Below are 16,024 nucleotides of genomic sequence, written 5' to 3'. Positions count from 1 at the left end.
CTGGTTTTTCTATGCTTCCTTCAACGTGGATGTCTTATAAAACCGGTTCTGTGATAATGTCACTGGGTTAGCGCTCAGCCGCATTTGGGCGATCGACCGATCATTTACGTCTAAGCTGTCATATTGCCTATCTGCCTATGTAGACGATTGGTGCTATACTAATGAGCCAGGAGTTGACATCAATATCTCTATGATTTTCTTAAACAAGGAACTCAGATGTCGGGCATGTCATAATTATGTGGGGGTTTGGGGGATTAAATGGATTTAATAGAAGTACATAACCTGATGAATGTGGCAATAATCAAACACAAACGTCTTCTATGACGACATGCCAACATCACGGTGGCAGATTTTAAGTACTGTGTAAGAAGAAGGGATATAACAATTATTAGCAACAAAATCATGATAGAAATGTAGTTACCATTTCATCCACCTAATATTATTATTATAGATACTAAAAGAAGACTCATCTAGTCAATTTCTTCATGAGATATTCCATCTGACGCATTGCCCCTTTTCAAAGTATTAGTAAAGTAAATAACTACCTAAACTAAATCTAACGCGCGCGCATCGCTGTCATCAAAATGACGCCTCAACTCGTTTTCCAGCTGAGCGGCACTTGCAATCACTACCCCTGGGGCAAAAAGGGGAAGCAGTCTTTAGCAGCACAGTTGTGTGCGCAGACCCCCGGAACTGATTTCCATATCAAAGATGACGAGTTCTATTCGGAAATGTGGTTTGGTGATTACCCAGATTTCCCTGCTCGCAAGCTGGATACCGGCGAACCGCTGGCCGACGTGCTCCAGCAGAACAAAGAGCAACTTCTGGGGAAGAAAGTCATCGAACAACTCGGTGGACAGCTACCTTATTTGCCCAAGGTAAGGATCCGCGTCTCATTAAAAGAAGCCAGCTTCGTTAGGTAACTAGTTAGTAGTTAAAAGAAAACTCACGAATTACTATAGATCCTATCAATAGCAAAGGCTCTTCCGTTGCAGATTCATCCCAACAAGGAACTCGCCAAAAAGCTTCACGAAAAGGATCCGAACAACTTCACGGATCCAAATCACAAACCTGAAATCGCAGTGGCGCTGTCCAAGTTCGAGGTATTCGCCGGGTTCAAGCCGCTTGACCAAATAGCGCCCCTTTTTCAATTACAGCCGCTTCGGCAGTTCAATCCGGACCAGCCAGAAAAATGGACGGATGAGACTCTACGAACCGTCACCAGGAATCTGCTCAAGTCCGACCTTGAGACGGTCAAGACAATCCAGACAGAGCTCGCAAAGATCCCGAGAGATCAACTAGGCGATGCAGCCTATATCCTAGACCTACTTCCCCGTCTTCAAGACCAGTACGGCCCAGAAGACGCAGGAAGCTTAGTCGCGCTTCTGTGCATGAACTACATGGTCCTCAACCCCGGAGACGCGATATGGATTCCTGCGGACGGCATCCACGCATATCTAGCCGGCGACATCGTCGAGTGCATGGCGCGGAGCAACAACGTGCTCAACGCCGGCTTCTGTCCGCCCGGCGACCGCAACAACGCCGACCTGTTCGCGGATACCCTAACCTTCAAGGCCCATAGCAGGGACGACGTGTACCTCCCTAGCCAGAAGTCGGACAAAAGCAGCAAGGGGAAGACGGTGGCGTACAGGCCGCCCATAAGCGAATTCGACATGCTCAAGATGGACCTGGGCGCCGGCGAGAGCGAGGAGCTTGCCGCGAGCGACGGGCCCGGCGTTATGATTGTGACTGCTGGAAATGGGGTGATGCATGCCGACGGTGCGGATCATCATCTTAAGGAGGGATTCATCTTCTTCGTTGCGCCGGGCGTCCCGATTAAACTGGAGAGCCAACATGGGATACAGATCCACATGGCTGTCGTATGAATCATAAGTTATAACACAACTGAGTTATTAGGCGTAACTATTAGCAGAAACCCAAAGTCTTGTTTAATTTATGACCGGCATGAATTCCATATAACCTAATAAAATTTTACGTCAAACTTTCTAACTATTGCTAAGGACACTCGTAATTATTTTATTTCCTCGGGCGTAGCGAATCCATTGGCGGCAATTAACTATCCCAAAGCCCACCAATTATCAGATTCCGCCAAGGATACGGCTCTGTCTTGCCCTATATTGGGGAATAATATGAGCCGGGGAAGGTCACTTTTTTAGGCAATTGGCCGGTGGAACTCACTCACGGAGGCTGATCTCCCGGTAAATGTCTTATTCAACTCCGGTCCCTCCCCTCAGCCCGCCTTGCTCGGGGTCTCGCCGTATATAAGCCTACTTGCGGAGTTCGATACGATACGGAATAATTAAGAGGGTAGCTACTGAGTAGGTTTTCGCACCAGACGCGTATTTTGTTAACCGGGATCTGTGAGCTACCGTTTCATCGTGATGCGGGCCTCGGTTTAGATCGTGTCGTCTTGGTACGTGACGGAATTAAATGCCCAGGTATTTACTTGGAATCGCTTGTGGGTACAACTTATGGGTGTTAATAAACTACCTGGCCTATAATATCGTATTGATATCTATATCTATATCTATATATCTATATATGCTATTGAAATTCCTCGTCTAGACGAGGTTCGCCGTAGTTACGAGTTTCCATCGACAACTCATCGCGTTCAAAGACACCACCGCACCAGCCTCCCTCGTGATATTTTAACTATGGGTTTCCACGGGGTCTGGTGGCTGCTAGCTCTAACTGCCACAGCTGCACCGACAGCTACTACTACTATCCATCTATGCGGCGATTCGACCATGGCAAAGGGCGGCGGCGGCTCGGGAATTCCCACCGAGGGCTGGGGCGAGTATCTCAAGTACAGCTTCGGTTCCGATTACGTCGTGCACAACGCTGCGATCGGCGGGAGGAGCGCGAGGTCGTTTACCCGCGAAGGCCGCTTCACCGAAGTGGCCAACGTAGTGCAGCCGGGTGATTGGGTCGTCATCGAATTCGGCCACAACGACGGCGGCAGTCTAAGTACTGACAACGGCAGAACCGACTGCCCGGGAGACGGTGCTCAGACCTGCCAAACGACGTATAACGGCGTTCAGGAGACGGTACTGACGTATCCGGCTTACTATAAAAACGCTGCCAAGTTATTCCTCGACAAGGGGGCCAAGGTTATCTTAAACTCCCCTACCCCGAACAACATTTGCGAGACTGGCACGTGTGTGGGCGGGACAGACAGATTCGACTATTACGCTTGGTGAGTATCCCAGATAGATCGATCGATCAAGCCTTGCACTTTCGCTGACCATCCCATCTTGAAGGCATGCGGCTGCCGAACTAGCAAGCCCAGATGTTTACCACGTTCCACACAAGGAGTACGCAATTCAGGCCATGATTAACTTGGGCCCGTCAACCGTCAACGCCAATTATCCAAAGGACCATACGCATACGGGAGCATATATGGCTGACGTGATGGCTGGTACCTTCGTCCTGGGTCTCAAGTGCGGAACAAGTGCGCTGGGTGCGGCCGTCAAGAATTCAACCGAGTCTCTAACGACATCCTTCTACGGAGCTTGCATACCTCAGAACAGCACCGTACCTATTTAGAATAGCTTACCCGATATTTGAAAGGGGTTCTGCGAAAAGCTAACGAGTAGAGTAGTTAATCAAAATCTATAAACCATTACATATTCACTTGACGTTCAATAGCAATGTCCAGACCCGTCTATAAAACGGTTAATCCATATATGCTGATATATTTTCTATATACACTGGCCGAGTACCAGAGTGTCTGACTCGGTTCTCCTCCTCGGGTCTTTTCTATCGTCCGCTTAGCTTTTTCTCTAGATATCGGAGAGGGAGGTAGAGAATCGCCGTTACAGCAAAAGCCATCTCGAATCCAATGTCGCCCGACTTTTTCGCAATTGGACCCTCAAACCACACTTGCGACATGCTAGGGATCACCAGCGCAAAGCTTAGAGCGCTCGCCGTCAAAGCAGCGATACCCCACGGTAAGCGAGACGCCACGTTCCAACTGTCGTGATCATACGTGCCGTATTTACCACCCCTGAAAACATTGTGTTCTACCATCACCACTGCCACGAATGCAGCAGACCAATACCCGATGAGCGCGACGAAGTTCTCAAGGCTGGCGAAGAATTCCACCGCTGCTCTGATGCTAACCGGTATAACGATGGCTGTGACTACGATCGAGAACATATACCGCGGCACCACGACAAGCTGCGGAATCAATATTTGGAAGTTGAGAGTGATGGAGTACATGGTCGCGGCGATGTTCCCAAGTAGTGTTAGCGAGAGCACGACCACAACGAACTTCCCGAAGCCGCCAGCTCGCGACAGCATCGCTGCCAGTACGCCGCCAACTTGCGTCGACTCGTACCCCGCTTCCCACTCGGGAATGCTACTTATAGCACCGCCCATAGAGGCGCCTAGAACCATCAGTAATACCGACGGGAATACGAGGCCCGCATAACCGTATAAGAAGAGCCTCGCGCTGGGGACCAATTAGTTCAGGGGCTAAACAGCTTCTCGAGATATAATAGCGACAACTTACGAAGAGAACTTGGGGTTTAAATATGTCGTAAAATCAGACGCGAGACAGGCATACGGTATCATATACGACGCTATGATCATCCCGAAGCTAAGGACACCACCGGGTGTCGCAGGCTCCGCTGGTGCTTGCTGGCGGAGGCCCGTCCCTCCGCAGCCGGTAGTGATGATGATAGCGACCAAAGCCGGAATCCAGGCAAACCGTTCATACTGATGCAAAACATCATACCCGCAGAAAGAAATGAGCAAAGCCATAACGCCCATGATAACGATGCCGACGGCCGGGGTCAGCGAACCGCCAGCTACAGCGGATAAGCATTGGCCCCCAATGACGCAAGTGACGACGCAGAAACCTGTGAGCGTAGCCAGGTTTAAGATGACCGGCACCGAAACTAAATACCTTCCAAACGAGAAGCGAGCCTGGATCATCTGGCGTAAGCCGGTCTTAGGGCCGAGGGTACCAAGGTAAGCCGGTATGGCGGCAGTTAGGAGGCAGAAGAAAAGGATAACTAGAGAACAATCTCTTAGGCTTAATCCATAAGTTGGGCCCAGCATGCCGAATGTGATACTCAAATTCAGATGTTAGTAAACGAACTAACTAGCTCTACTCCCGGTTGATAGTAGAGTATAGTACGTTAGGTACGGGATCTCTAGGTATTTGACCAAGACTTACGGTAAGAGGTTTATATTCATGCATGCCCATATCGAAAAGTAACTGCTGTAATTGGTAGCTGTCCGGTCCTCCAAGGCTACCGGCATGACTCCTCGATCTTCAATGGGGCCGGCCGAGATCAGTCTCGCTAGAGTGTTCTGAAACCTCTTCAATGCGGTACGGCTTTTCGATTCCACAGTATCGCTTTGTCCAAGGGTCTTTTCGACATCCTTGCTGATTGGAATGGGTCCATTCCGCCCGCCCTGTTCAGCTTGCCACATCGTGATAGAGTCTCGTCCGAGTTAGGATATACCTACGCACCTTGTAGACGGTACGAAATGATATATTCTGCGAAGTCGTAATTAAGTAACCCAGACAATTACTCGGTAAGAGTAGGTTAGGTAGCTAACGGGTCTAAATCGTTTAAAGATGCGCCCTACGTATCCAAGTTCCAGACGTTCGGGTCCCAAAGAAAAAAAAGCTTATCCCTTGGATAGAAATTCTTCCAAAAGGATCGACGAGGGTTGTTGGTGATATCACATGTGCCAGGGCAAAGAAGGGCTCCAAAGTTCTAGACCCAAGAAAATACAAATATAATCTGCAGGGGTCTAGGCTTAACAGGAACCGTGAATTAAGTGATGTGATGTAATTACCTCGTACGAGAAATAAAATAAAAATAAAAAACTTTTCTGTCATCTTTCAACTAAAAGCTCATGATGCCCCGTACAGTGTATAGGTTATACTTGCGCTACGTGAATAGTTGTATTTAACACTGTATAGACAGTCCCCTTTATCTCACCGAGCAGAGATACGTTAGGTACTTCATATCTGAGAAGTCATCATTATCAATCACATTATATTCTAATTACTCAGAAGACAAAGAATCTCATATTTCAAATTATTATATGTTTGATTATAACATGTTAGCTTTGAGTCACTTCATAGTAGGCATCATACAAAGACTATGAGACTTGACTCTTAGATACTTCGATATGTTATGATAGTTACATCTAGGAAGTTGGTTAGCACCTTAGGTACCTACCTACCTAAGGTAATTATGAAAAGTATAGTATCCTCCTTCAACTAATTCAATTCACATCGAACCATCTCTAGCGCCACGAGTCCTCGCTCTACTAGCAGCCTCTCTCCCCGCTATCCTACCCATCACAGTACCCATAGTCAGCCCACTCCCACCAGGATAATTATCCCAAAAGAGCCCCCCTAGCAGCTCGCCCGCGCAATAGAGACCGTCGATCTTCCGGAAGGTCGCCTCGCACAAGACCTCCGCGGCCCGTGTGACCGCTAATCCGCCGAACGTAAACGTAACGCCGCACGTCACCTCTACGGCCTGGAACGGGCCATGTTCGATAGGCACCGCCCAGTTGGTCTTACCTATCCCAAGCGACCTCGACGTGCCCTGCGTTGACATGCCGTCTTTCACGGCCGGGTCGAACCTAACCTCGGGACATTCCTGCTGGAAGCTCACGCAGGCGGCGTTGAACTCGGCGACGGTCTCAAGAAACTGCGTCTTGTCCTTTAGCCCTTTCGTCACTAGTACATTAGCGAGCTGGTCGAGGGTTTCGGCCCTGATGTTGGTGGTCACATCGTCTGCGTATTCCTCCCGGCGCAGAAATTTACTGCCGTTCGCGTCCCAGACTTGGAACGCGATGCCTTGCGGCTGCTTCAAGATCTCTTTTCCATAAACGGCATAGGTAAAATTGCGTAGGTCGAAGCCCTCGTCCACGAAGCGTCTACCGTCGACGTTCACCATAATACCGAGAGGATAGCCCGACTTGGTGTATCGGTTAGTTAACGCGCGGTTCCCAGACGCAAGAGGCGAGTTAGCATCCCAGGCAACGGAATGGCAACCCGAATAGTTGCCCTCCAGCCTAGCCCCGAGCTTCCTAGCCATCGCATGGCCGTCTCCGGTATTATATTTAGACCCCCGAACGTGAGCTAAATCCCAACCGGGTCCCAGATATTGGGCGCGTAATGCCGGAGATGCTTGAAAACCACCACAAGCCAATACGATACCCCCGTGGGCGCCAATGGTTCTTAAGCCCCCGTCACTGAATACTTTGACACCAACTACTCCGTTTGTTGTAGGATCGGCGATTAGATCAATTGCCGGGGAGTTAAAATGAATTTCCACTCCGTATCTCCTCGCAGTACTCATATGAAATTCGAATAGTTCCTTGCCTTGGCCTATGCCAAGGTACCAGTACCAGTATCAGCATCGGGAATAGGGGCATGCTAAAAGAGACGAGGTCAAGTAGAGGTCTTACCAGCCATGTTCATAACCATTCCGCCCCAGAATTTATACTTCCCATCAACAACGAACGCCTGTCTATTAAACGAAAGTACGAAGCGGGCGCCATTATCCATCAGCCACTGAACCGCTTCTCTCGAATTATCCACGAGGATATCAGCGAGCACCGGATCTGCTCTTCCCTTGGTAACCCGATTAATGTCCTTTGAACAAGTCAGCATTAGCTACCTACCTAACCTAACCTGACCTAACCAGTCCGAGCTCATAATCGAAGCTTACCTACCGCATGGAAGTCAGCAGCTGTATAAGGCACCATCTCGATCTTATCAATAAGATGTTGCGGCAAGCCCTTGGTGCCGTCGGATTGAAAGAGGTTAGGTAATAAATCCTGCAAGCCGTCAAAGCAGCATCTAAACGCAGCCGCGGTGTAGAATGTATTACCCCCCGCGTCCTCGAGGGGCGCTTTCTCAAATAGACAGACCCGAGCACCGGACTGCGCTGCGGTAATGGCCGCGGAGAACCCGGCATTGCCGCCTCCGACCACTACGACGTCGTAGCTCTCGTCGAAATTCATGGTGTAATAAGAAGGTAATTAAATGTTGGAAGTCTTGACTATGGGTGTGTTGTTCTATGGTGTCGATCAATGAATGAATGGGGAAATCCATGCTAGAGAACGTAAAGTCTGATCAACTCCAACTTACTCCAACCAAGACAGACCAAAAAAGACAGACCACTAGGGGGATGAATAACAGTAAACCGGTAATGATGGGTTTAAAACCCAGGATCGAATACTTTTTCCACCGCCACTTTCATAGTTATTAATTAACGCATTTCATACGTGGATACATAAGAGGAAAATATTAATCTTTCCGAAGGAATATTGCGCTCAAACTTGTTTTATCATGTAGGGAAACTGAGAAACCGATGAGGAAATATGTTGCGAAATACATTGCGAAATACCTTAGTAATTACGAGGTAAGTAATTGATAAGTTGATAAGCACCCTCACTTATAATTTTTACCTCCCAACGATAGTATGCTATCCGATGGTTTGCCTGCCGACGATAGTATACATCCCGACGATAATACAATGGTATACTTCCCAATAGTATGCCTCCTAACAATAATATACCTCCCGATAGTATACCTCCCAATGATGGTATAGTATATTCTTTCGGAAAGATATTACGGACAGTTGCCTCCTCCCCCCTTTTTTGCCTCCATTCCCCTTCTTGCCTCTATTCCCCTTTTTGCCCCCATTCCCCTTCTTGCTTTTACTTCCCATATACAATCCTTTGAGACGGATTAAGAGCTTGCGACTGTCCGTCGAAATTTTTTTTAACAAACTCATAGTTTTAGGCCTGGGAAGACTAAAGCGTCTAGATATTATCATAGACACCAAAAGACCTTGGAAACTATTTCCTCGGTAATATAGATATAGTAAATATACGGTATAATTCTTGTCTGGTCAATTGGAGGCTTTGATACAGCTCTGGTTGCAGCTTAGAAATTGACAAAATGATTTTGTCCAGGTAATATCTCGTTCGAATGAGAAGAGGACTATACTTAAGGGGTATCAGTTATTGTAGGTTATCAGTATAAAATTAGGAGCTAGATAATACATCCTACCTATCACATCGCGGATCAACAGCCACTACTCCAGCTCAGCTATCCTTCTCAAATTTTGATATCATGCCACCATGTCTTCGTTGACTGACGCCTCCACCGCTTCATGCCAATGCCTTATGCGGTGTCGTACAGACCGGTTGTATTCAGGCAAGGACATGAGCGCCCTTGCAAAGGAACTAGGGGCCTCCCTAGTAGCTAGCATAGTCAACGCCGTATTTACTCTCCCAAGGAAAGACACAGTTTGTGCGTCAAACTGGAGGCCACAATTGCGCATTTCCTCTAGCAGGTTTAGCACTCCGGATAGGTCGCAACGGCGGATCCAGTAAATTTCTAGAAGCTCGTTATAGAAAGGTGTTGATACGCCGAGGATATACGACTCGAGTCCTAGCTCCTTAATCCGGGGCAGCATGGAGAAGGCGAGAATCGACGGCGTACGAAATGCCGTGTCAAGACGTCGTAGTGCGAGTAGGAGATATTCCGGGTATAGCGGCCCATGTACGTAGAGATTCAGTTCCTGGGATGGAGTATCGTTTTCGGTGGATGTGACGTCTGTCTCTTCTGGAGTTATTTTTGGTGCATCTGCACTCTCGAGAGCAGCAGCCACATCTTCATCAGCGGCCACATCTTCAGCAGCGGCCACACCTTCAGCAGCGGCCATATCTTCAGCATCGTCTACTATCTCACTGTCAGTGACCGTTTCCGTCTTATTTTTCGCCGCTTCGGTCTCCGCTTCCACCAATTTAGACGCGTATCCACGGAAACCAAGTCTGGCAGGCATTGAAAAGACTTCCTTTTCTAGGACGTCCCAAAGTTCGAAGTCGGTCTCAGCAGCAGTGATTAGTCCTTCGATACGGGTGCGCTCAGGGTAGCGCTTAGCCTCTAGCTCTGCAGCGCGCTCTAAGATATGCGAAGGCACTTTCCAACCTTCATCGTCATCAGGGTCTCCTCGGCTGGCCGCGATGGAAGCTTCGTCATATGCGATGTCATCATCATCCGCACGCCTCGAGTCTGCCGCACGCCTTGAGTCTGAAGGTTGCATAGTATCGAACGCCTTGCTAGCAGCAGCGCGCAACTCGGCTGGGAATCGCAGAAGAGCCTTATCACGAGTTTGAGTAGAACTATCCGACAGACCAGGGGCATCAACGGCAGCGGGGCGGATCTGGCTAGCATCTTGGACGGCTTGTTGCATTATAGATAGAGTAGTGCGAGTACCTGAGGTTTCGGGCACAAAAGGCTTAAGACCGCGGGCTTTTATATCGGAGAAGATACGCTCGAATATGCGTCTCTCCGACGGGGTGATGGTACCACGACGATGAGGCTGTTCCGGCGGAGTATCAACATCTCTGGGAACATAAGAGGCGAAGGGTATTTCATCTCCCTCTTTTAATTGTCGCCGTGTGGCATGTAAAGACCGAGAAAATGTAAGAGGAATTCGAGGATTCACTCGTAGGATTGTCCTCGTATTGTAAAGAAATGGTAACAAGGTCGATGTCATTTTGAGGAAGACCAATGATGAAGTTATAGATTTCGATTGATAGGTTTTTTTCTGTTTTCTGTAACTCAAAAGCTGGCGGGATATATTTTTCTATCGATAAGATATTGATTTTCTTCTCTGTCTCCTCCAAGATAACGGCTTGGCGGCCTACGCTTGATGACGTAATAACATGTACAGGGATACATACTACAGGGATACGCGTTAAGCGCATGACATGGCGTACATCGCGTCTTCAGTTCTTAATTGATTTTTCCCATTCCTCTGTTCTAGTTTAATCAATTCAATCATCACTCATGCTTGCGCCTTTCTCGTGCAGCTTCATCTCATTTTCTGTTCAAAAAAATGACCTTGTGATTTGATTGCTATTTAATTATCATTCCCCATCTTTTCCTTTTCCGGTCTCCTATTCCGTGACAAGTTAGAGCAAGAAGAAGATAGCGTCTCTATCCGAGGAGACTGAAGCCTAATTCACCCCTGGTCACTTTCATCGCACATCCAATACCCATTATCTACCATCTATTTTGAGCGGTGATAGTTACCCAATTACCCTTTCTCAACACCAGCGTCAGCGTCAGCATCAATCTCGCAATTCATTTTCATTAGACTTAATCATAATGGCTCCCGAGCTAAGCACCTTCGAGGCCCGAAGGAGAGCAAATGTGGTTAACAATGCCAAGTTGCTAAAAGAATCGGCCGAGGTCGCGGCCAAGATGCGCAAGGCCGCAGCTCCGCCGCCCAGAGCAACCGCACCCAAGAAGAGGAGAGCTGCCGAACCAGCCCCTCGTACCCGTATCATGCCTACCCGTCAGAGTGCAAGACTCGCCGGAGCCGGTGCCGAACCAAGTCTCAAGCTTGAAGACGTACCTGCTGAGTTGAAGCCGCCCGAACCCAAACGCATTCGCACAAGTGGTGATTTGCAACTGTCAAATCTTCAAGTCGAGGGCCAGAGATGGTCAAGTACCAATGCTCTCGCTTCGTTTGTTCAAGGCGCCCAACCAGGCGTTCGAACTTTCACTGAGGATGATATCAAAGATACCTCAGACAGCAAGCTAAAGGACCTCAGAAAGGAGATGGGTGATCTTACGCTCTATGACGGCTGGGTCCCGAACGGTAGGTGTTTACGTAAAGGACCTCTACCGTAGAATCGTAGTATTAACCACACACACAGATATCAAAATTACCCCCGAGCGTGTATATTCTCTCACGTTTCATCCTATACAGGACAAACCGATCATCCTCGCAGGTGATAAGAAGGGCACCTTAGGCTTTTTCGACGCATCGCAAGAAAAGCCCACCTATCCCGAAGAGGATGACGAGGACGTCGATATTCCTCTACCTCAAGTGGGTGCCTTCGAAGTACATAGCAGGACTATCACTTCTATAAAAGTGCCCATATTCGATCCAAATTCGGTCATTACTAGCTCCTATGACTCGTCAATACGTTGCCTGGATTTACAATCGCAAGTCAGCACCCAGCTATGGCAACCCGATGACGACGATATCGATATGGGTATATCGTGCATTGATATGTCGCCCGAAGCTAAAGACATCATCCTCTTCTCAACTCTAGAAGGTACCTTTGGAAGATTCGATAGGCGTGCAAAGACTAAAGCAGAAATCTGGAGCCTGTCTGACAATAAGATCGGTGGCTTTTCCCTAAACCCTCTCCTACCTCATCTTGTAGCGACGGCATCGCTTGATAGGACATTAAAGATATGGGACTTGAGAATGATTAACGGCAAAGGTGATCTTCGTCGGCCCTCGTTACTAGGCGAACATCAGTCTCGATTGTCCGTGTCGCATGCTTCATGGAGTCGAAATGGCTACTTGGCAACGTCATCCTACGACGACACGGTTAAGGTCTACGATATGACCGACGCAACGAAGTGGAAGCCTGGCCAAGACCTGTCCGCCAAGCAGATGAAGCCGGCGCACGTAATTCCGCATAACAATCAGACGGGCCGCTGGGTAACCATTCTTAAGCCGCAATGGCAGATTAACCCCACGGACGGTGTGGAGAAGTTCGCAATCGCCAATATGAACCGGTTCGTTGATATCTACGACAGCGAGGGAAAGCAGCTCGGGCAGCTTGATGGTGAAGGGATTACTGCGGTGCCTGCAGTTGCAGAGTTTCACCCCACGTTGAATTGGCTGGTACGTATTTCAAAAGCGTCTAATATCTCTTCCTTATAACGGTTCACAGCAATACTAACATGTTTTACGGTAGGCTGGCGGAACTTCCAGTGGAAAATTATGTCTCTGGATGTAAGGGCAGATAAGTTGACAAAGCAGTGTACCTATGTATGATGGGCGGGGTTTTGTAGCTATAGCTTTGGCACTTGTATAAACTACGATATTGCATCCTACGGCAGGGAAGCCATGGAAGTGATGTACCCAGGGTATCGGCGTAGGGGGGCATGATTGGCTACCTGTTCTAATCTATTATGATGTAGCAATGGACAATGACGTCCTATTTTATACTTGAGCGTCGAATAGCAGGCATACTACGAAGTAGCTAGTAATAGCAAATTTGATTATTGCTATTACGATTGCAGTCTCAATATAAATCTTTAATGGGAAAATATCGAAAAAGATTGATCAAGCTAGGCTTTTTACCACCCTACTCCTAGTTTGAACTAGAGGTCATACAAAAGCCGAGACTGGAATTTCACCCCCAGCTACGTACTCCATAAGTAAGACGCCATAGGCAAGTCTGGATTTGGAGTGGGAGGACCAACTACGATAATACTCAATACTCTATATATTCTCAAGCCCAAATGTTACTTGGCATATACCGACTATATGGAAGTTTACGATAGCACAGAGCTTCTTTCGCTTCGCCTTAGTTTTTGGGCAGTATAAGTCACGTTTAACTAACGATATCGTACTATAGCGTGAAATAAGGAGTTGATCAGACATTAAGGCGTGGCCATCCCACCGCGCATTCACCTCCATGCTAGCCTCTATCTATATAATATACATAGGTAGGTACCTCTTCCCTGGTCTAGATATTTCCGGACGGAAGTATGTAAATCTCAAGTTAGTTATTCATATTTATGTTATATTATAGTATACGGTAGGTAGTTATTTGGTATTTAGTATAAACGCCGGACGGGGGCATACCGACCAGGCCTATTACCATTCTACCGTTATATTTGATCCGATGAGAGCTTGGCAGTCGACTCCTTTAGCACACTCTCATGTCCTTTTTATCCCCCATAACCGAGTAAGCGTCTGATATCACTCCACACACCACACATCATATGCGTGACATGGATAACGTACTTATAGGGTCCACCATGCTCGTGGTCCCGAGACCCGTACGAGTACGATTATAAAGCGGGTTGGCTTCTGCTCGTCCCGGATTCGAAGAGATATTATATCCCGTATAGCGCCCTAGATAAATCCCAGGATCCTATTCAGAGCTATCATAACATCATTACATCGTCTTCCAGTTCTGGCTCCGGCTCCGTGTCCGCGTCAATCTGTAAAAAATCGTGCACCAGCGCCTGCTTAGCGCTGATCCTCTTCGTCGGGTCCAATTCCATACACCTTGTCAAAAACTCGATAGCTCCCTTCTCCTCTTCGGTCAATGTGCTGGGTCTACCGTCCTTGCTCACATCGCTCCTACACGTGCTCCATAGCATGATCTTTTCGAAGGTAAAACCCCTCTCGCCGATAGTAGGTATATTGGTGTCGAAGACGCAGCCGTGCAGCTGTCCCGCCATCTTCATCTTTTTTGAGCCGAATATAGTGGCGATCTCGATTAGTGCCTCGACGTCATCGGCGCTATTGAAGAAAGGGAATCGTTTGCAGAGAATAGTTAGTAAAATGACACCGGCGGACCAGATATCTATCTTAGTCGTTTGTTCCGTGCATTTAAATAGAACCTCAGGTGCCCGGAACCCACGGGTACCCGCTCTGTTCGCGCGACGAGATGGACGGGTATCATTCACCGGGTAACCCGGCTGCGGGCCAGCTTGGACCGAGCTGAATGCGACAGATTGCTGCAGTTTCTGCTTCCTTACTTGCCGATCATCATGACACATGCATGGTTTGGTGTCTAAGCCCTCCCGCTCGGCCAATCCGAAGTCTACTAGAACTCCGCGCTTCTTATCCGGATCGTATAGGAAGTTAGTAGGTTTAATATCGCGGTGTATAATGCCTTTTTCGTGTACGGCAGCGAGAGCTGTGAAGAGGGATCGGAAGTACACTCTCATATCGTAAACGCTCATGTGAGGATAGTATTTTCTAAAGTCCTGGTGGCGGAAGTAGGGAAGAATAGCGAGGACCTGGTCTGCTTCACGAAAGGCGGTGATGAGAGGACAGACGGAGTGGGAATCTCGTAGATCGTGGAGGAGTTCGAGTTCGTTGAGGATGCGAGCGGGCGAAGAAGTTACGTAGATTTTCTTAATCGCCACAAACTTTGGCTTTTGGCGGGTACGAGAAGTACGAGAAGAGACCGAGTTGGATCGGGAATTCCTGAGGGGCGGAGGTCTCCATTGGGTTTCTAACGCGTCTATATCCCAACGGTTCTCGTACCGATGATATTGTATATCTTCAGCTTTATATACAGTAGAGAAAGTTCCTTCGCCGATGCGCTTTATTAGACGATAGTTATCTTTGAAGTTGGGAAAGGCAGTTTGTAGTTTGTCCATATCATGCTGAACACTGAGGTCGATCTCGTCGCTATCGTCAGAGGAGTCGGTTTCGCATCCGTCATCTTCCTCGGCTGGATTTTCTTCCTCTTCTTCTTGTTCTTCTTCTTCGCCTTCTTCCCCTAATAAATAGTCGTGGTCATCATGGTCGTCGTATTCCTCGTCAGTCTTTCGTGTCTGGCTCTGTGCGGACTCCTCGGTGTCTGAAGTCTGGCCCCTGGGTTGATCCTGGTGAATCTGGAAGGGCGCCTTGGCCACTCGACGATGGGTGGCAGCAGATGCCATTGTCCCAATGCTATAGAACTTCTTTCTTTCTTATTCGTCGTCCTCTACCTCCTTCTCCCCTTGAACATAACCCAATGCGATCCAGTAATATCTTGTTCTGAATCGCGAAGCTTCGAGAGAAGGAAGGAAAGGCATATGATATTGATATATGGACAACAATTGAACAATGATTGGTAGTTAAATAGTTAAAAGGAGTAGGAATTATAAAATCTAATTTCAAGCAAGCACAGTGGATAAGGTTAGTGTATGGTGGTATTGAATTGTTTCAAGGTTCTATGGCTTGAAATTCTATTTCTATTATTCGAGGTCAATGTTAGAAATTCCACAAGTACAAAGTACCTGAATCTCTGGTTTCTTATCAGACGCGTTTTTATTTAGCGGGTTGACTGGTTGATGGGGATTAGGCGCGGGGTTCTGCTGGAGAAAAGATTGATTGGCGGTCGCGCCTTATCAAGAACTAAACAATAACAAAACGGTTGCTAAAGCAGCTTAAAACTTTATAGAGAT

At 47.8% G+C, this 16,024-nt stretch overlaps 7 protein-coding genes across 7 annotated transcripts; 3 read left to right on the top strand and 4 right to left on the bottom strand.

Moving 5' to 3' along the window:
* Positions 1-584: 584 nt before the first annotated feature.
* Positions 585-1,886, top strand: F5Y00DRAFT_272926 (mannose-6-phosphate isomerase; the record flags this gene model as incomplete). Its single annotated transcript, XM_048013076.1, has 2 exons — positions 585-878; positions 963-1,886. The coding sequence occupies 2 exons, from the start codon at positions 585-587 to the stop codon at positions 1,884-1,886; spliced, it is 1,218 nt and encodes a 405-aa protein (XP_047861316.1).
* An 882-nt stretch (positions 1,887-2,768) lies between these two features.
* On the top strand, positions 2,769-3,567 carry F5Y00DRAFT_255350 (carbohydrate esterase family 12 protein; the record flags this gene model as incomplete). The annotated part of the gene is made up of 2 exons (XM_048010283.1): positions 2,769-3,217; positions 3,282-3,567. 2 exons carry the CDS (start codon positions 2,769-2,771, stop codon positions 3,565-3,567), a joined length of 735 nt encoding a protein of 244 aa, XP_047861315.1.
* A 117-nt stretch (positions 3,568-3,684) lies between these two features.
* On the bottom strand, positions 3,685-5,836 carry F5Y00DRAFT_246454 (permease for cytosine/purines, uracil, thiamine, allantoin-domain-containing protein). The gene is made up of 4 exons (XM_048009152.1): positions 5,593-5,836; positions 5,204-5,530; positions 4,535-5,098; positions 3,685-4,474 (listed from the first exon to the last, which is right to left on the bottom strand). Exons 2-4 carry the CDS (start codon positions 5,461-5,463, stop codon positions 3,781-3,783), a joined length of 1,518 nt encoding a protein of 505 aa, XP_047861314.1. The 5' UTR covers positions 5,464-5,530; positions 5,593-5,836; the 3' UTR covers positions 3,685-3,780.
* Positions 5,837-6,275: 439 nt separating this feature from the next.
* Positions 6,276-8,025, bottom strand: F5Y00DRAFT_265639 (FAD/NAD(P)-binding domain-containing protein; the record flags this gene model as incomplete). Its single annotated transcript, XM_048011815.1, has 3 exons — positions 6,276-7,387; positions 7,468-7,654; positions 7,735-8,025. The coding sequence occupies 3 exons, from the start codon at positions 8,023-8,025 to the stop codon at positions 6,276-6,278; spliced, it is 1,590 nt and encodes a 529-aa protein (XP_047861313.1).
* A 371-nt stretch (positions 8,026-8,396) lies between these two features.
* Positions 8,397-10,651, bottom strand: F5Y00DRAFT_246450 (uncharacterized protein). Its single transcript, XM_048009151.1, has one exon. It carries the CDS (start codon positions 10,572-10,574, stop codon positions 9,141-9,143), a length of 1,434 nt encoding a protein of 477 aa, XP_047861312.1. The 5' UTR covers positions 10,575-10,651; the 3' UTR covers positions 8,397-9,140.
* Positions 10,652-10,839: 188 nt separating this feature from the next.
* F5Y00DRAFT_246446 (WD40 repeat-like protein) lies at positions 10,840-13,096 on the top strand. Its single transcript, XM_048009150.1, has 3 exons — positions 10,840-11,684; positions 11,743-12,728; positions 12,802-13,096. The coding sequence occupies exons 1-3, from the start codon at positions 11,189-11,191 to the stop codon at positions 12,841-12,843; spliced, it is 1,524 nt and encodes a 507-aa protein (XP_047861311.1). The 5' UTR covers positions 10,840-11,188; the 3' UTR covers positions 12,844-13,096.
* A 429-nt stretch (positions 13,097-13,525) lies between these two features.
* F5Y00DRAFT_246445 (kinase-like protein) lies at positions 13,526-15,802 on the bottom strand. The gene has a single exon (XM_048009149.1). The coding sequence runs from the start codon at positions 15,515-15,517 to the stop codon at positions 14,003-14,005; it is 1,515 nt and encodes a 504-aa protein (XP_047861310.1). The 5' UTR covers positions 15,518-15,802; the 3' UTR covers positions 13,526-14,002.
* Positions 15,803-16,024: the final 222 nt, after the last annotated feature.

Source organism: Daldinia vernicosa (assembly GCF_022497035.1).
Source record: "Daldinia vernicosa strain CBS 139.73 unplaced genomic scaffold F5Y00scaffold_57, whole genome shotgun sequence".
In the NCBI taxonomy this organism is placed as follows: domain Eukaryota; kingdom Fungi; phylum Ascomycota; class Sordariomycetes; order Xylariales; family Hypoxylaceae; genus Daldinia; species Daldinia vernicosa.
This window is presented reverse-complemented; position numbering and strand designations above follow the sequence as displayed.